Source organism: Phocoena phocoena, chromosome 18, assembly GCF_963924675.1.
Source record: "Phocoena phocoena chromosome 18, mPhoPho1.1, whole genome shotgun sequence".
Taxonomy (NCBI): Eukaryota; Metazoa; Chordata; class Mammalia; order Artiodactyla; family Phocoenidae; genus Phocoena; species Phocoena phocoena.
Window position 1 is genome coordinate 54,192,513 of NC_089236.1, and position 21,035 is coordinate 54,213,547.

General features: G+C 36.2%; 1 protein-coding gene across 4 annotated transcripts in view; it reads right to left on the reverse strand.

Moving 5' to 3' along the window:
- Positions 1–21,035, reverse strand: part of RBM26 (RNA binding motif protein 26) — a 76,177-nt gene that overhangs the window by 45,775 nt on the left and 9,367 nt on the right. For all 4 annotated transcript variants that reach the window (XM_065895874.1, XM_065895875.1, XM_065895873.1 and 1 more), the window contains exons 2-3: positions 3,685–3,803; positions 2,929–3,065 (exon numbers count right to left, since the gene is read on the reverse strand). In XM_065895874.1, coding sequence (XP_065751946.1) covers positions 2,929–3,065; positions 3,685–3,803 — 256 coding nt within the window. The remainder of the gene's footprint in view (positions 1–2,928; positions 3,066–3,684; positions 3,804–21,035) is intronic.

Sequence of the window (21,035 nt, forward strand, 5' to 3'; positions counted from 1 at the left end):
ATGCACATAGTCTACAGATAGCATAAATATGTCCCAGTTTATGCCAGCTGTTTCAGCATTCCTTTGGGTAAAAGCCTCTCACTGTCAAGTGTCTCACACTGGATGATAAATTAAATGGAAATCCTATCAACAGACCAAACTCTGAGAAATAATACTTAAAAGCCTTCTTTTAACAGTTTGCCTTTTTCTTTCTTGTAAGTACTTTTTTTGTTCTACTCTTCCTATCCATTTCAACCTTCCCCCCTGCAAAAACAAAACAAAACAAAAAACCCTCCTGATGCATTTTTTCCCTTCAGTTTGCTTCCATGCACTCTTGTAAATAAGTTAGGTTGACAGACTGTCACATTCCATGGTACCTGCCCAACTGCGAACTTTCACAACACCCACAGCATTTAAAGTCCAGACTGCCATCTGACATTTCGGTTCTGAAAGATGAGGGATAAATATCCTTCACAACTGCTCAAGACAACTGTGGTGAAATATTATTATATCAACAGATGTAAGACTAAGGCTTACTGCTTCTCAAACAAAGAGCCCATGATTTACTCAAGATTTCCATGAATTAAAATATAATTTGCAATTATCTGGAAAAAATTCTGGAACCAATCCAGACTTCCATCAATGGGTAAAATTTAAATAAATTATTGTATATCTCTATGTTGCATAAGCAGTTGCCAAGACAATATCCACTATCCCATTCTTCCTTACTAACAGACCCCCTATACCGTTAGGTACAAAACATGCAGTTATAAAATTATTTCTGGTCTTCCTCTGAAGACAGAAGTGATGGGGGTGTCTTATGTATATGTGCATGTAACTATATATATATATATATATATATATATATATATATATATATACACACATGTGTGCAAATATGTTCAGATATACAGAGACAAAAATACATTTGAGAATTATATAATACATATGTAAATACATATGTAAATTACAATACATATCATACATACATAAATATTATTATATAACACATATGTAAATATAATGAACATATATTACTTATATAATCTGGAAAAAAACAGAGTATCAGGTGAAAAAAAACCAAAGGCCACAACCACACCCACCACACAACAATGTCTCAACAATAATAGCAACTATCATTTACTGAGAACCTACTTTGCGCCACACACTCTGCCAAGTGCTTCACAGACCTTATTTTACTATTCCTCACAACAGCCCTATAATATTTCCATTTCACGGCTGAGTAAACTAAGGGTTGGAAAAGTAATAATTTCAAGGTCACAAAACGGTGGTAAAAATTTTTTTTAATTAATTTATTTTATTTATTTTTATCTTTGGCTGCATTGGGTCTTTGTTGCTGTGCACAGGCTTTTCTCTAGTTGCGGCGAGCAGGGGCTACTCTTCGTTGCAGTGCGCAGGCTTCTCATTGGCTGGCTTCTCTCGTTGCAAAGCACGGGCTTTAGGCGTGCGGGCTTCAGCAGTGTGGCACTCAGGCTCAAGTTGTGGCTCGTGGGCTCTAGAGCGCAGGCTCAGTAGTTGTGGCACACGGGCTTCATTGCTCTGCGGCATGTGGGATCCTCCCGGACCAGGGCTTGAACCAATGTCCCCTGCATTGGCAGGCGGACTCTCACCCACTGCGCCACCAGGGAAGCCCCAAACGGTGGTAAAAATTTAACCAAGATTTGTTTGACCTAAAACTAGGCTAACCATGGATATATTATATTAATAGCTTAATTGTCAACGATTATTTTTGTTAAAATTACAATCTTTAAACATCAAACTGAGGAAATTTGAACTATTATATGATTATTAAACAAGAGGGTAATCTTGTATGAAAGGTAAACACCTCTTAAAGTATGAAGTCATTTACATTGCCCTATGAAGGTCCTTTTATTTGACTACCTTAAAAATAGTCCCCTACAGGGCTTCCCTGGTGGCACAGTGGTTAAGAATCTGCCTGCCAATGCAGGGGACACGGGTTCGAGCCCTAGTCTGGGAAGATCCCACATGCCGTGGAGCAACTAAGCCCGTGTGCCACAACTACTGAAGCATGGGCACCGCAATAAGAGAAGCCACTGCAATGAGAAGCCCGTGCACTGCAACGAAGAGCAGCCCCCGCTCACCACAACTAGAGAATGCCCGTGTGCAACAAGGAAGACCCAACACAGCCAAAAATAAATAATAAATAAATAAATCTATTAAAGAAAAAAAGTCCCCTACAAAATGCATGTAGGCAGAAGCAAACAGATCTACTGACAATCTAACTATTTTCATAGAACACAGATAATAAGAGTCCATACCTATAAATACTGTGCAGAGAAGAGTTAAAAGCACTCCTGAGACTTATCTTTAGAAAGACCTGCTGATAAGGTAAGCCCTTAGCTGGCATCTGCAAACAACAATTTCTGGAAGGTTCACATCATTCCCTGATAACAATAGCTCACTATGCCTAAACTGTCTGGATAAACAATATGGTCTATGCTGAACATCTGCTTTCCTCCTCAGAGTCTGGAATTTTGGTACATATGAGGCTGAAGATGCCTACGTAACCAGCGCTAAATAAAAACCCTGGGCACTGTGTTTCTAATGAGCGTCCCTGGTTCACACATGTTGTCACTACTTGTTAAGTGCATCTTCTTTGACTCCACTGGAAGAACCTCTGGAAATCTGTTCCTGTTTTTCCCCAGATTTTGCACCATATACTTTTTTCCCTTTGCTGATTTTGCTTTGTATCCTTTCACTGTAAGAAATCATAGCCATGAGTATGACTATATGCTCTGAGTTCTGTGAGTACTCCTAGTGAAATAATCAAACCTGGAGGTGGTCTTGAGGACTCCCAACACAGATAAAAATAAATAAAACTAAAAATAAATTAAAAAAAAAAAAACTCAGTTTAATCACTCCAAATATGTTTTTAAAGAACATGTAAAGTTTAACACAAATTCTTACCTCTTCTTTTTTTATATCTTTTTCTTGGTGCTGAAAAAATTCTACCTTTAAGCTTCCTGATGATGGCTGCTCTGGAGGAGGTAGATAACTCTTTGTATTCACAGCATCAAAAAGTTTTTCCACAAATATCTGTGTCTCTAAAAATAAAACCAAAACCAGCATAGATTAAAAAACATTTGCTAAGATATTTATTCTCTACTTCTCCACATCAGTATGATGAAATATGCCTTGATTTTTTATAAATCTAAAAATTATACTAAGACCAACAGCTTCCCAACCAGTGTGCTATGGCACAAGTCCCATGGTAATACTGATCCATTCAATTCTCAGGATGCTGAGGGCTAGAATGGCTAGAGCCGCTGGGTCAGTCGCTCCCAGCCATCACTAGTCTCCATGTATCCTGCCTAGTGTGCCAAACAGAAATATTATCATTACCTAAATGCTGGCAAGGTGAAAAAATTTGAGAAGCACTGTGCTAGACAACATCCAAAGTAGGTTCCTAAGCAGTACTATCTTTCAGTCATTTTCTTAATCTCTTAAGAAAAAAATAACAGCATTCTTTAAGAATAAGCATATGGATGTTAATGAAAGAAAAGATTTCCATTATAAATAAGCTATGGATATAATCAATAATAATACTATTTGTTCAACTTTGTTACAGTTAGCAAGTCTGTCTCTTAGTGAATTCCTTTAACACTCTCTGAATCTTATTTTAAATAACTTTTTAAATTAGTATTTTTAAACCAAAGATCTTACCTTTTTGAAGAAATACATCCAGTTGATCAATACATAACGCCTTTAATTCTTTTTCACTTTTGTCTTTCTTTACCAAAGCGAGAACATATTTTGCCAGGGCTGATGGATCTGCATCACAGCTGAAGAAAAAAGCAATGTTGAAGGAAATATAACCATAAAAAATTGAACATTCTACGAATTCCAGTTACAAACTAATAGCATGATAGTTAAATGAGTTAATATATGTAAAAAAGCATCTGGTTCATAGAAAGCAATGAAGAAATATAAGTTTCTCTCCCTTATCTTAATATGCTTTACATGGTATATGTAGTCATCATTCAGTATTCTGCCAAATACACACTAATACATGTATTAAAGATTCAGTAGGCTCTATTATTAAAAAAAGAAGCTATAACAAATTATAAACAACACCAAAGCATCAAAAACTAATAATTAGTGTGGTACCAATAAAAATACCAAGAGGCGGGCTTCCCTGGTGGCACAGTGGTTGAGAGTCCGCCTGCTGATGCAGAGGACACGGATGTGCGCCCCGATCCGGGAAGATCCCACATGCCGCGGAGCAGCTGGGCCCATGAGCCATGGCCGCTGAGCCTGTGCGTCCGGAGCCTGTGCTCCACAACGGGAGAGGCCACACAGTGAGAGGCCCGCATACCGCAAAAAAAAAAAAAACATACCAAGAGGCTATTCTCCCCCAGAACAAGGTAAATAATGGTCAGAAAAACCCTGAAAAAGAGGACAATAAAGGGAAACTTGAAAACATACCACACAATACAGAATTTTAACGAAAGAAAAGCAAGTTTAGAAATAGACCCAAATATATATAGAAACATAAATTTTATAAAGGTGACATCCAAGTCAAGGAAGAAGGGATGAACTACAAAATAAATGGTACTGAGAAAACTTGGCAGCTGTCTTTCTAAAAAATTAAGTTGGACCCATAACTTATTCCATATACCACAGTAAAAACATGAAACCATTAAAGTATTAGAAGAAAACAAGAAAAAGTTATTTTACAACTCTGGAGTAATGAAGACCTTTTGAATTATGAGAGAAAATCCATATATTGCACAAGAGTAATTTGATTATACAAAAGCAAAAACTTAAGAATGTAAAAAAGACTTAAAAGTCAAATGAGGGCTTCCCTGGTGGCGCAGTGGTTGAGAGTCCGCCTGCCGATGCAGGGGACACGGGTTCGTGCCCCGGTCCGGGAAGATCCCACATGCCGCGGAGCGGCTGGGCCCGTGAGCCATGGCCGCTGAGCCTGCGCGTCCGGAGCCTGTGCTCCGCAACGGGAGAGGCCACGACAGTGAGAGGCCCGCGTACCGCAAAAAAAAAAAAAAAAAAAAAGTCAAATGAAATACTAAACAGAAAAAGAAATAAAAATGATTCTTAAATATGAGTAAAAATATAACATCATCCATAAGATAAATTCAAACTTAAGCTATACTGAAATATCATTTTTCTGTTATAAAGTTGATAAAATCTAAATATATGGAAACATATTCTGGAGGCAAGACAGAAACAATCAGTTTTCATACATTATTGCTGCTGAAAGTAAACTGGTAGCTCCTAGGGTATGGCAGTAAAAAGATCACAAATACAACTGACCCAGCAATTCTACTTCAATGAATTAACTTTACAGATATACTTACATGTTCAAAATGATATGTGTACAAGTCATTCAGTGTCACACTGATTGTAAAATCAAAAATCTGCAACTGTCCATTTACAGAGGACTGGAAAAAGAAAGTATACTAAATCTACACAAGGGAATGGGATACAGCAAAAGGACAAAAAAGAATGAGGAAGTTTTCATATCATGGAGAAATTTTCCTATCAATTTGTTAAGTTTAAAAAGCGAGATAGAGAAAAAACTTGTATAGTGTATTACCATTTGTGTGGGAAGAAAAGGAGATTATATATTTGGGTTGGCTTATGTCTGAATAATGAATAGCTATACGTATAAACAAGTAACTATGGTTATTTGTTGATGGGGGTAGGGAGTAGGAAGTGAAAAAGAAACAGGGTCAGGAGGGAAGAGGGAAAGTTTTTGATGCCCAAACCATGCCCATCCAATTGCTAAAAAGCAGATAATTGTTTTTCAACTAAGCTAAAGTTGCTACCTATTTAATTAAAGATCATTTTACAAGTTATGGTAAATAATAATAAAATAATAGCAATAGCTAAGCACTAACATTTACTGAACCCTCATTTGCGCCATGAACAGTGCTCCACACTTTACATTCTATATTTAGTTCTCATTTTACTGATGAAACTGAGGCTCAGGAAAAAGTTAAGCAAACTGCCCAAGACTACATGTAAATTAGTAACAGAACCAAGATTTAAACCTAAATTTCTTACTCTAAAGTCTGCTCTCTTAACCACTACACCAAATTGCTTCTTACAACGAGCTACCCAAAAACCAGACCTCCAATTTACTTACTGCTACAAACATCTAGTTACAGCCACCAACTCCCTATCCATCCTAGTAAAAGCCCCCTACAATACCTCCCTTAGTTGCTGTCTAAGGCACAGTTCCTCTAATTTACTTCCTCCTGTACTCTCCCCTCAGAGTCCACTATTTCAAACAACCTCTAAATTCCTCAGCCACGTTTGCCTCACTTTCTTTCTACTCTTCTTCTATGCCACCAACTTGGCAAAATCCCAAGTTAGAATCCACCCCCAGCTTAGATTTAACTTCCTAGCTTCTTAGTTTCATGCCAGTAACATAAATAATGCTCAGTAAATTAAATTTTCAAAGGATACTGATGACACAAAAAGACTTACCAATTACAGTTTTTAAAAAAAGACAAATACATTAGGGAATTACAGTAGGGAGAGATGACTACAAATGAGGGGGAGAGATAGGATAACCTAATAGTTCATTTGAGGAAAAACAGATACATACATGATACATGACATCCTTCAATTCATTTTTATCGCTCTTTATTGTAACAACTATTAGCAATTTTAACTCTAACAATACTAAACACAAAATAGAAATTCCACATGTTCTACCAAAAGTTCAAATGCTAGAATATTAATAAGGAACTTATACACATTAAAGCTAGAAAATACTTTAATACATATACCAAAAAGTCTTAATTCCTGTACATATCTGGAATGTAACGGTTTTACAGAATTATAGCAGTAACATGTCACTGAATCAAAAAGTACATCTTAAAGACACTGGACAGCTTTGGCTGCACAGCAGAAACACCTATGGAAAATCTGACTGCAAGTGAATCAACAGGTCTAATACAACCATCTGCATTTTGCTTTGTTTGTTTTATAAGAGCTGTACAGATAAGTATGATACAGTATCAGAGTTGAGAATTACTCTATTAAGGAACTAGTACAGCATTTATCATATAATGTTAAGACTCCTTAGTGTACATCTTTGTGGTGACTGTGACTTCAAACTCTTCAATCTTCCCTTCAAAAGGCAGAGCCCAATTCCCATTCTTTGCCTTGCTTCTAAACAAACAGAATACGGCAGAAGTGATGGTGTCTGATGTTTATGGTCAGACACCATCTAGGTCATTTGCAATTATATATATATTCTAGAGAAATCAGCTGCTATGTTTCAAGGACACTCAAGCAGCCTTACAGAGAGCACCATGTGGCTATGAAATGAGGGTTCCAGGGAGGACTAAGGTCTCTTGCCAAGAACCATACATGAATGAACATGGAAGCCGAGTCTACAGACCCAGTGGAACCTTGAAACAACTGCAGCACTGACCAAAAGCTTGACCACAACCTCATGAAAGACTCAGAGCCAGAAATACCTAGCTAACCTGCTCCAAATTTCTGACCCACAGGAATGATATATGTCATGAGATGATAAATGTCTGCTGTGCTACTAAGTTAAGTTTCAGGGTAATCTGTTAGTAATTATATATCAACTTTTCTCATAGATCTATTTCCATTTATTTACAAAGACTTGAAGTGGGTTATAACCTAAACAGAAAAAAAAAATCATTTCAATGGTACATGAGATTTTTAAACACTTTCTCTTTGAAATTTATTTCAATATATTTATTTATACCAACAATTTTTTAAATGCAGACAAAGTGATTTGTGGTAAGTTAATTTTTTCATGTTTATCACAATGAGCATTATTAAATAATGCTAATATTAATAATGCTAATGTTAATATTGTGCATTAATATTAAATGCACAATATTAAAGATAATATTCATGTTGGTAATTTTGTGAGAAAAATTTTAGAGCCTGCTTTTCACTTAATTGCTAGTGAAGATGATGATATGACTCCAGAGACAATGGGCCATGAATTTTCCCATTTTTCTGAAACACCAATTAAACAAGGAATTTCCTTTAGCAAAAAGTCCACAGATAAGGATATAGGAAAGAGCTGGACAACGAATTCAAAGAAACTGGAGAGGCTGGGGTCAGCCTCTGTGATGAAATAAGCATGAAAAAATGGGACAATAACCTCATGATGTATCTACAGATACGCTTATATCTGGCAATCTGGTAACACTGCATGAGAGACCATGAAACAGTACTTTCTCATGTTAGGTAACCTGAATAAGCACAATCAACTAAACATTAACCTAACTAGACACCAAGCTGAACATACTTCAGTTTACTGGAAATCACTGTGATACATAATACTATCACTGTGTTATACAGTTTTATTGCAACTGTTAATGAACAAATTCAGAATCTCTACATTGAGTCCAAATGCTATAGTCTGATTGTGTATTGGCTTGATTGTTGTAGTGAATTTTCAACTTAATAACAGCCTTTCTAATAACTGTCACTTTACATTTCTCTTAGCTAAACACCAAATCTATTCCATTCCCTCCATTATTTTTTAAACAGGACACTTTAAAAGTGAATTAAAATGCTAGCAGCTAAAACTGTGGAGAAAGACTTTTGCGATTTTTAAAAAATTATTGTGGCCTAGAATACAGTTTTATAAAACAGCAAGATAAACTCCTATACAATCTCTGCTCAACATCTTCTATTAGAAGCAATTCAAACCAAATCAAGAACCAAAAAAAAGCCACAACAATCATAATGAATTAACTACCATACAAAAAAATGTTAAATACTTAAAATAGTCTGAAAGGTAGATTACTTTCTAAAATCTGTTAGACTGCAAATTACATAGTAGAAGCAAGGTTTACAATTTCACATTTAACAACAAAACAGGTAAATATGCATTTGGGAGGTAATTTTTCTTAAGTCCTATAGGAAGCCACTTCATTTTTATTTTAATAACTTTTGAAAACAAAAAAGGTATGTAGTTACAAATTATAGCTAAGTAAAAAATAATTTGAACCACAGAAGTTTAATAATATACCAAAGTGTTATGGATCAGGGACAAAAGGCAAACTGTGTGTTCTCTTTTCTATTTATCTTAATTAAAAGTACCAATGCTACTTCATCTGAACATCTAGCAATAATAACCTGCTATGCAAAATTAATGAAGTAAAAAAGTTTAAATTACTGAATCAAAAGAAAACTATATTCTGATAGTAAGGGGTTACTTTTAAAAACTGTCTCCATGGTAAGCAAGATTGTTCACGAGGTACTTTACTATACCAGTTGGTACTGCTGATGATAGGTTTGTGATTTGAATGACACATTATCTTGTCAAAGCTAGTCTTTACCCTCTGCTACACTGCCAGCATTCTAGAAACATGTGAAAGAAAAGTGGGGCTGAAATCTTCTTTCAGATCAGGGAAACAGAAAAAAAGAATCAGATTTTGAAAATGTTAAGGACAAAGAAAATACTGAAACAGTGACAAACTTCACTCTTACCTTAGAAAACAAGCTGAATTCCCACTAAGTCTGTTCCATAAGTACTTCTAAGCCCAGCAAAAATATAATCTGCCAATAAAGTACAATTCTGACCACAGAGTGCTCCAACTTCAATTACCCTTCTGTGTGTGTGTTGGGGGTAGGAGGGTGGGAGCAGTGAGGGCATAGAAGGAGGGGAGCAGGGAAAACACAACAAAAACCAGAAACTACAAAATAAAGAAGACATGGCTTACCAATAGCACTGGGGAAGGTGGGGTGAAGGGGAAGCAACTAAGTATTTCAACTTACAAAAGTCAAATGAGATAAAGCATTGAAATGGAGGAAAATCATAACCAGAGAGGAAACAGTGCAGCTCTCCCATGCAGTAGGGAGTGCCACTGCTTTCACTTCTAGGTGCCACCTTTTATAAATATATAAACAAAGTCAAACATTCTTAGAAAATGACCAGAATGGTAAATGGGTATCATTATCAGATAACTTGCTAGGGATTCTTGTGTAGCCAGACAATACACACACAGAAGGCATTCTCATATAAACAAGTGCTCCGAAGAGAAAAAAATGCCAGGTAATGGGATAAACTATAGAAGAAGAGGAATGAAGGGAAAAAAAGAGGAAGAAAGAAAACGGAGGGAGGAGAAGGAATGAATGAGGAGATCCTAGATAAGATTATCAGGTAAGGATATTTAAACAGGGTCAGAATTTAAATAGGAAACAGAATGTAGTGCAAGCAAGCTTTTTGGCTTTCTGGAAAAAGGTCAGCCCAGGCAGAGGGAACCAACAGAAAAGGGCTGACGTGGGTATCTACTGATACTTGACTCATGAGGGATAGGAGACCAGTGTTCCATTCCATCCAAATGTGTCATGCACATTTGGATTTCTAATCTCTCACCTTTGTTAAGGATTTAAAATTTACATCAGATCACTATGAAGTCATTCAAACCAATGATTTTAAAGGCTTAAAAATAAAATTTTATCAATCTCTGAATATATTCAGTTAAGGATACAACTAATAATAATGCCCCTGAAAAGCATGGGTGAATATCTAAGAGGGTCTTTCTCCTCCAGCTGTATCTGGGAAGGAGAGCACATGCACTAAATAAGTTAGAAAAGCCAAAGCAATGCAGAAAATCAAATGTTTTAATAAAATCTCCCAAAAGAACTTAATTTTCTTAAGAAAGACTTCAAAAAACATGAATCAAATAACTGAGACACTTTGCTGTACAGCAGAGATCAGCACAACACTGTAAATCAACTATACCTCAATTAAAAAAAGAATCACCCCAGATATAAAGGTTCTAATTAATCTTCCTAACACACTCATCATATTAGTTTTTACTTTTTAATTTAGTACTTTCAAAATAGTAATGAGACAGTGAAGCAAAAAACAAAAAGCTAACACACCAGTACAATATTTCAAAAAGAAGTTTGTTTTGTTTTGCCCAAGTTTTTTGGAGGCTTTAGAAATTCAGTGGAAGATAACTGATGAAATTTTACCCAAGCTTCCATTTTCAGTAATCTTGAGAAGGAGGAGCTGGAGGTGGCAGTGGGAATTAAAAATTAAATTTAAATATGTTAACTCAGTCACTTCAGAACACGGATATACACCCACGTCTGTTCCTACCAAATTTTCACTTTATATTCAAGAAAAATATCTAATTTACATCAAAGTCATGCAATTATATTCTGTACACAGAATTACTCTTTTAAAAACCCAAATTCCATTGCAACAAACATACTATATACATTGAAAAATTCAATTACCATAGTTTATTATACAGTTTCATCCAATTCAAAAAAAGAGTAAAACATAGATTATTTGTATGTAGTAATTAGTTACAGCAAAGGTTACTCATAAAGAATTATTACATACCCACTTTATTCTACAAAATAAAATGACCACCACAAAATAAGCATATGTAAACATGATACATCCATGAGCATCACATGAACCACTTAGCACTGCACAAACTTAGTACAAAACATGTAATTATAATGCTGAATACTATTCAGTTAGTTCCTTCATTCCCTTATATTACCCCCAAGAAATGGCAGGAATTCCTCCTTACCTTGAGAGCAGTGGTTCTCAAACTTTTTGGTCTCAGAATCTTTTTACACTTTAAAAATGACAGAGGACCCAGAAAAGCTTTTATTTAAAAGCCAGTATTTACCATATTAAAATTTAAAAATGAGAAAATTCTAAATTATTTAGTTTAAAATAACTAAATAAATCCATTATGATTTAACTATAAATACCTGGGGTTGGGGGACAGGAGGAGTAATCAAAAGGAGGAACTTATTGATATAAATAAATGGGAAGTCCAAGAGTAGGATTGACTTTAGGCAGAGCTGGATCCAGGAGTTCAAATGATGTTACCAGGACACTCCCTTTCTTTCTGCTTTCCTTTGAACTTGCATTATTTTGAGGCAGGCACACGTGGCAACAAAAATAGCCCTGAGCAGTTCTGGGCTTACATTATTCTGACAGCTAGTGAAGCCAGAGAAAATAGCCTCCCCTCTCTCCCAGAGCATCATATTGGTCCTTGAAAATGACTGACCTTCTCCAGTTTGAGCTATACCCCCACTGCAATGCAGGGATGGGCAGAGCTCGATAACTAATAGCCTCACCTGAAACTAAACACAGGAATCCCCTGCTTTTCAAAAGTTTGCTTTATGCCCCTTTGTGAAGCTTTTACAGAAGACCTACATTGGTAACTACTAACCACAAGAAATTCAGAAAGAATTTTCACTTTTATGAGAAAAGGTGAAAAACATAAATAGTGTCCAGCATTTGTTTTGCAGCAAGTTGTATAGAGGTAGCCCGTATCATAAGCAGCCAGAGTGGCACTGCCCAGATCCTTCCCCAAGAACTACACTGGGCATCTCAGCATCAAGCTGCCATAGCAGCTTGAACTGTGTCTGTTCAGAACTGTGTCTGTGAGCAGCTATGTTTTATCTCAATTTATTTTGTGCATCCATTGACAAGATGTGTCCTAAAGTAACTGCTTCTTCACTTTACGCCATTTCAGCTGACGAAAAGTTTCACAGGAACACTCTATTTCAGATATCAGGGGAAACCTGTACCCTATATTTTTTTGTGAATAAAGTTATATTCCCACACCAAAATAAAAATTTAGTAAGAAGATTGACAACGGTTCTTTTTTTTGGCAAATACTATTAATGTCTGCCTTAAATAATAGACTGATACTTACATCTACTTTTATATTCAATCTGTTGTGATACCCTGTTTTGGTTGAAATATAAAATCTGGCCTCACATAGGTATACAGTTGGGAAAGTGGGGACCTCACAGACTCCATGAAAGGGTCTCAGGAAGCTCTAGGAGTCCTCACACCACATTTGAGAATCGCTGCTTTAGAAGTGATTCAGAAAGTATGTGTTAAGCGTTTAATTCAAAGACAAAGTCAGTCTTCACACTCCCAAAGACCCAATAATCAGACTGTATACTGCTCAGTGCAAAAAGCAGTAGCCCAAAGAGCAAATTGAGCACAGATAGGTGTGGTTATAGAATCATGTCATAGAATTCTCTCTTAAAAGAAAAGCGGAACTGCAGATGAAATGCTGATATGGCAGCCCACAACAAAACTCCATTATTTCTTGTACGTTTTACATTCTAATTCACAGCTGAGGAAGAATCAAATTCTCTGGGAAAGGGCTCTGGGGCTTCCAAAGGCCACCCCTTCAGTTACTTATATGTGGATTCACATTTACCTAGTTACAATACATATTTGAAGCGCTTATTCAGTTACTTATATGTGGATTCACATTTACCTAGTTACAATACATATTTGAAGCGCTTATTCCCTTCAGTTACTAAGAGACAGGAGAGGTTAGGAAACATTTTCTCTCTTGACCAAGAAGGGGCAGAATTATCCAAAAGAAATAGCACTAAGACTAGAAATGTGAAAAACCTAGTTCTGTCATTCTGTTTTCAACTAAATTCTTACAAACTGTTTCCTCATATATTAAAAAAAAAAAATTCAGGCTAATGCTGTGTGGCTGTATGGTATACTCCTGGGTTTTTTCTAATATTGCCACAACAGTTTTCTAATACTGCTATCAAATCACGCTGAAATTTTTTCATTAAAAAGGTTATACTTTTCACCTCACAAATCTCAGGACTAAAGAAACTAAGCTTCAGTTTCCTTATCTGAGAGAACAGCTGCTCTGCCAAATTAGAAATAATTACAAATAAATATGACTGCAAATAAGAAAGCATTTTATTAACCTGCCAAACACCGGAACAAATGGACCACTAAAGAATGAAATAAAATAAAAATTTGAAGTAATAAGATGCCTATTATTGCCACCCCCTTAGAATAGGTGTTAAAATCTAGCTACTATATTTTAAGCACTATTCCCTTTCAAATCTATGTTGTCTTCTAAGCCAAACTAACAGCTTTTCCTTGAAGCAGTCTGGTATTATTAAAAAAAAAAAAAAAAAAAAGCACAGAAATGAACTCCAAAAACCCAGGGGTTTTCAGATTTCTAGTCTGATATCATCTTACTTTATTCATTAGTTACATAATTCTGGGTTAGCATTCTATTTCTCTAGGCTTCAGTTTTCTCATTTTTAAAACAAAGGTGCTGAACCATACAATCTGACAAAGTGGGTCATTTTTTAGGAATAAGATGCAAAGCTTTCATCGTCATTGCACTCCCCTACTCTCATTCCCAGGAACTTTAACTGAACTTAAAAATAATTCAGTATGTAATCTGAAAAAAAATTTTTTTCCTCTAGGTCTTTTTCAAAAGCCATATAATTCCCTTTTCTGAACACTCATGAGCAAAGTTTGAGCCTCTGGGAAGGATAAAGAATAACTAAATTCTACTAGGTAGAAACACTTTACATAATTTTTCTGAATTGCCAGACCTTAAGATCTGCACATATTTCTACCACTGTTCAAATGTTACTACTGGTGTGCTTGTCTGTTTCAGACTAGGTAACTATGTCTACCTTTTCCCTAGAACCAATCACACTGGTTGAGAAGTATCTACTAATTATCACAGTATGTAATAGCATACTAAGTCAGGGGCATATCAACCAAAACTCACAAAAAAACAATTCTCAGTTTAGGTCAAACCCAATTATTACAAATACAAAGGTGTGCCAACAGTTTAAAAAGCTGTCACAGATACCAAAAAAGGTCAATAAAAAAGCCCACAAGCATTCTGACAAGTCCTTCCTAGTTGCTTTTTCTTCCATATTCTGACTGCTTCAATGGTCCTCATATATATCCAGTACATATGTTCTAAGTATATTACCTCTCTCTTCCTACCTCCTGCCAAAGCCCAAATTTAGGCATTTTACAACTCACTCTTAAAACTAGAATTAAAAAACTATTTAATCTTCCTTGTCTCCAAAATGTTACAACTTAATCAAATCTCTAAACACCATAGTTTCATTCTTAAAAAGAGATGTGACCAGGTTACTCTGCTACTTTAATTAACCTTCCCAGTATCCCATTACCTAGTCCCCAAAATGTCCAAACACTTCAACATGGTAATAAAACCTTTTTAATATGAAACCAACAAAGGCTAGCTGGAGTCAAAAACCTTTTCCTACCCATAATGAACAGTCATAATTCTTCATAGAACATAACTATTCATCCAATTTGGGGCACTCAATGTCATCAGAAGCTTCAAAACTACACAGGGACTTCCCTGATGGCACAGTGGTTAAGAATTCACCTGCCAATGCAGGGGACACAGGTTCAAGCCCTGGTCCGGGAAGATCCCACATGCCACGGAGCAACTAAGCCCGTGCGCCACAACTACTGAGCCTGTGCTCTAGAGCCCATGAGCCACAACTACTGAGCCTGTGTGCCACAACTACTGAAACCCATGCGCCTAGAGCCCATGCTCCACAACAAGAGAAGCCACTGCAATAATAAGCCCTCACACCACAGCGAAGAGTAGCCCCCACTCAATTAGAGGAAGCCCACCCGCAGCAACAAAGACCCAACACAGCCATAAATTAATTAATTAATTTTAAAAAAAAACTTTAACACAATCCAATTTGAGAAAGTTCTTGAAAAACTTTCACAGCCTGGTAAGTACAAGTTTATAAAACAGTTTTCAAAATAAGATCTATCTCTTTCACAGTCTGTTATTATAAAAAATTAAACTTTTTGAAAATGTAAAATAAGTACTTCAGCTATCATTAAAGAAAATATATAAAAATAACAAGAGTCACACTGATAATTTCTTTTTAAAATGCCCTAAAAAGGTTAAGTTATAGGTTTCAAAATACTTCTTGCACTTAAACTATATTAAAAAGAGCAACAAATGATCTGCTGAACTGCTATTAGTGCTTATATGTAGGACTTGACATCATTCAAATGTTTTTTATTTATAATAACTGACTTCAAGATTTGGGTTTTTTTTTTCCGTATCAACTTTTAAACTGCCAGTAAGCAGTGGAAAATTAATAAATGGAGAATATAGGCAGAGCAGTTGTTTTGTTGCTCCTTCCCTTTTCTTTTGTAGGGTAACCACCCAATTCTCTGTGAAGGCCTGGAATGCCTAAGAGGAGTTTTGCTCAGCCCTCCTGTTCTACTCTCAGACTTTGCTAGCTGAAAGCTGGGAGTGCCTTGGTAGATCTCTTCTACTTCTCCTTCCTTGCTTGCAGAACTACTCTTGTGTTTTTAGTTGGTAAGTGTTGAGTGGTTGTACACTTAGTTGTTTTATGATATTGTTCTATTGCCACTGTCCTCCAATGATTATGAAGAGAAATTAGCGACCATTTAAGTCTTTGTTTTCCTGTATGTATCTGTCTTTTTTTCTCCCTTTGGCTACTTTTAAGATTGTTTTTATTTGGTCAGCAGTTTGACTACAATATGCTTAAGGCTGTGTGTGTGTGTGTGTGTGTGTGTGTGTGTGTGTGTGTGTATTTTATCCTGTTTGGTTTTGCCAATTTGGATCTATGTTTTGATGTCTTTCATCAGTTTTGGAAAGTCCTTGGTCATTATGTCTTCCAACATTTTTTCTGCCTCATTTTTCTTTCCTTTTTCTAAGACTTCAGTAACTTGTATTTTAGATTACTTGATACTATCCTACAGATCTCAGATGTATCTTTTAAAATTACTTTTGTCCCTTTGTTTTCGGTTTGGATATTTTCTATTTTCCTACATTCAAGTTCACTGCTATTTTTTTCCTCTATGGTGTCCAGTCTGTTGCAAAGAAGAATTATTTCTGTTACAGTTTTCATTTCTAGGTTTTTCCATTAAGCTCTTTTTAATAGCTTCTGTGTATTAGCTGAAGTTCCCCATATCTTTATGCATGCTGTCCACATGTTCAAATAAATTCTTTAGCATTTTTATCATAGTTACTTTAAAGTCCTTGATTAAAAATTCTATTATTTGAGTCATCTCTGGGTAAGTTTCCATTGACTAATTCTTCTCATGTGGATCTTATTTTCTTACTATTTTGTGTTCCTTGTTATTTGATCTTATGTTGAACGTTTTGTGTAAAAGAACAATGAGGTGAATGGAGACTGAAGTAAATAAGATTTACCTTCAGTAAATGCCATGCCCTTTTGTCAGGCCACTAGAGTGGAGTCACTTGTTCTGTAATTGACATGGTTTGGGCTTTGTAAGAAGCTTTAGTTTGATTCAGTTCACCACTGGCTTCAAATGTTTTGAGGGCATGATCAGGATTTTCCCTTTCATAAAAACTGGAATCTCAGCATTAACAAGATTCTGGATACTTGCCTGTGCTTTACCTCCAGGCTCCAAGCTTTTGAAACTAAAAGAAAAATATAAAACCAATGACATAAAGAGGGAAAGGCCAGCAAACTAAATTCAAAGTAGGAAAAAAGGAAATAATAAAAATATAATATTGAAACAGAAAACAATCAACAAAGCTAATACTGTTCTCGGAAATGATGAATAAAATTGACAAACTTAGCAAAACTGGTCAATAAAAGAGTAATATTACCAACGTCAGGTATAATTTTTAAAAGGGGAGGGGGAGCATCACAATAGATTCTAGTCATTATATGAATAGTAAGGCAACAACAGAAACAACTCTATGTCAATAAATCTGGCAACTTAAAAGGAAAATCCTTGAAAAACATAAATTACCAAAAGTGACACAAGAAGAAACAGAATACCTAAACAGACCTATACCTATTAAAGAAACTGATTTCGTAATAAAAAGTCCATTTCACAACAAAATCTTCAGTTTCAGATGGTTTCATCAGTGAAGTCTACCAAACATTTTAAAGAAAAAATAAAATGCAGATAGCCCTCATAAACAAAACCAAAACCTCTTAACAAAATATTAGCAAATCACATCCAGTAATATGTATAAAAATGATAATACATCATGACCAAGCAGGGTTTATCTCCTGAATACAAGGCTGGCTTAACATTTGAAAACCAATCCATGTAATACACAATATTAACAGAAAAAGAGAGAAAACCCCTATGATCATCTCAATAAATGTAGACAAAAGAATTTGACAAATTCAATACCTTTTCATGACAAAAACACTCTGCAAAGTAAGAATAAAAGAGAATTTCCTCAATCTGGTATTTAAAAGGCAGTTATAAAAAAAATCTAGGGATTCCCTGCTGGTGCAGTGGTTGAAAGTCCACCTGCCAATGCAATGGTTCGTGCCCCGGTCCGGGAAGATCCCACATGCTGCGGAGCGGCTAGGCCCGTGAGCCATGCCCGCTGAGCCTGCGCGTCCAGAGCCTGTGCTCCGCAACGGAAGAGGCCACAACAGTGAGAGGCCTGCGTACCGCGAAAAAAAAAAAAAAAAAAAAGTCTAGCACAGGGGACTTCCCTGGTAGTCCAGTGGTAAAGAATCTGCCTTTCAATGCAGGGGACACAGGTTCAATCCCTGGTCGGGGAACTAAGACCCCACATGCTACAGGGCAACTAAGCCCGCACACCACAACGACTGAGCTCGCACGCCACAACTAGAGAGCCCATGCGCCCTGGAGCCCGCACAACACAACTAGAGAGAGAAAACCCGCACGCCACAACTAGAGAGAAGCCTGCACGCCAAAACAAAAGATCCCGCATGCCTCAACAAAGATCCCGCGTGCTGCAACTAAGACCTGACACGGCCAAAAAAAACAATCTAGCACTAACATCAGTTAATACTGAAACATTAAGTCTCTCTCCCCTAAGATTGAGACAAAACAAGAATGTCCACTCTTACCACTTCAATTTAACTTGTACTGTCTGTCGTTCCTAACCAGTTCAGTAAGAAATGAAGGCATAAAAAATCAGAAAGTGAAACTGTCATTAATCACAGATGACATGACTGGTAAAAGAAATTCCAAAGAATCTATAAAATAGCTACTATAACTAATAAGTGTACTTAGAAAGTTGCAGAATAAAGTCAATATGCAAAAATCAATCATATTTCTATAAACAAAGAAAATTGAAAAATTAAATTTTAATGATTTTATAAAACATCACGTACCCAGTGAAAAAAAATCTAACAAAAGATTTACAAGGACTCCACATGGAGAGCTACAAAACATTGCCAGGAGAAATTAAGCTTGAATAAATGGAGAGATTACCACATTCATGAACTGGAAGACTAAATATTATGAAGATGTTCTTTCTTCTAAAATTGATCTCTACATTCAACACATCCCTATCAACAATCACACAGGCTTTCTTGCAGAAACTGAAAGGCTGATTCTCATCTTTATAGGGAAATGCCAAGAACCCAGCATAACTCAATCTTTTAAAAGGACAAACTAGGAGGACTTATATAACCTGATTTTAAAACTTATTATAAAGGTAGTTAGCTTTAGACAGTGTGGTATAAGCATCATAATAAATAAATATCACTGGACGAAGACAGAGTCCAGAAATAGACTCATATATAGTTAATCATCAACCAACATGCCAAATATCATTGGACCAAGACAGAATCCAGAAATAGACTTATACATACACTTAATTATCAACCAACGTGCCAAGTCACCCAATGGGAAAAGGAATGTCTTTTTAGGAACCATTTCTGGAAAACTTAATATACTTATTAAAGAAAAAAAAGGAGCCATTTAGCCCTATCTCATTCCACATCCATTTTTGTTTGTTTGTTTTTCGTTTCTCGACTCCAAACAGCCTTGAGCCAGGGCAGCCAGTGCTTGTCTGGGAGTCCTTCTGAGTGCTTCTGAACGAAATGAGCTTTGGCAGCTGCTGGGGACTCAGGGAAGAAGCTGCTCCTGGCCAGGGTCAACCTGCCACAGGAATAGACTACTGGGCTGGCTCACCAAAACTGATACCAAACGCAAGTTCGTTTGCCTGAGAGACACACAGTTAGGCCAAACAAACCAAAATGTCGGAGTCTGGCACTGAGAAACGATTACTGCAGGGCCAAGTAAGAACAGGTGGCTTGTGCTCAAAAAACCCGAACTCCTCCATATGCATTTTTTTTAAATTCATTTGAGATGAACAGACCTGAACATAAAACCAAGAGGCAGAAAATTTCTAGAACATAGAATATCTTTATGATGTTGGAGGAGATAAAGGCTTCTTAGACACAAAGAGCACTAACCATAAAAGAAAAATAAATTGGACTTAATAAAAATTAAAAATTTCTGCTCACGAAATGACATCATTATACAACAGTCCCCCCTTATCCATGGGGGAAATATGTTTCAAGACACCCACTGGGAGGGGGGGTGTGAAACCAGTGAAACCACAAATACACCCTATATACACTACATTTTTTCCCACACAGATATACCTATGATAAAGTTTAATATGTAAATTAGTCCAGTAAGAGATTAACAACAATAATAAAATAGAACAATTATAACAATATACTGTAATAAAAGTTATGTAAGTGTAGTCTCTCTCTCCACCTTTCAAAATACTTTAGTACAAACTGAATGCCTTTTCCATCTTAAGCATTTATCACACACAGTTGCTGCAACTTTTTTGCAGTTTGAAGTGTGACAGCAAAACCAGAAAGAATTTTTTTCCTTCTTCACAATTTCACAGAAGATTCATTCTTACTGTAAATCTCAGTAACTTCAGTACTGAATTTTTTCTTTCCTTATCAAGTCGAGAATTTTCACCTTTTCGCTTAAAGGAAGCACTTTGTGGCTTCTCTTTGGTATATCCACACTGCCAGCGTCACTGCTGTCGCATGTTGTGGTCATTGTTAAGTAAAATAAGGGTTACTTGAGCACAAGCGCTGCAATACCATGAGAGCTGACCTGATAACCAGGACAGCTACTAAGTGACTAACAGGTGGGATATGCTGGACAAAGGATTAATTCACATCTCGGGCAGGACAGTGCAAGATTTCATCATGCTACTCAGAACAGCATGCAATTTAAAACTTATAAATTGTTTACTTCTGGAATTTTCCATTTAATATTTTCAAACAGCAGCTCATCACAGGTAACTGAAACCACAGAAAGCAAAAGCACAGATAAGGGGGGACTACTGTATAAAAGTCACAGAGTGGGGAAAAAATCTGCAGTACATGTATTGTATATGAATAAAGAGCTCCTATAAGTCAACAATAAAAGACAGGCCAATTTTAAAAATAAGCAAGAC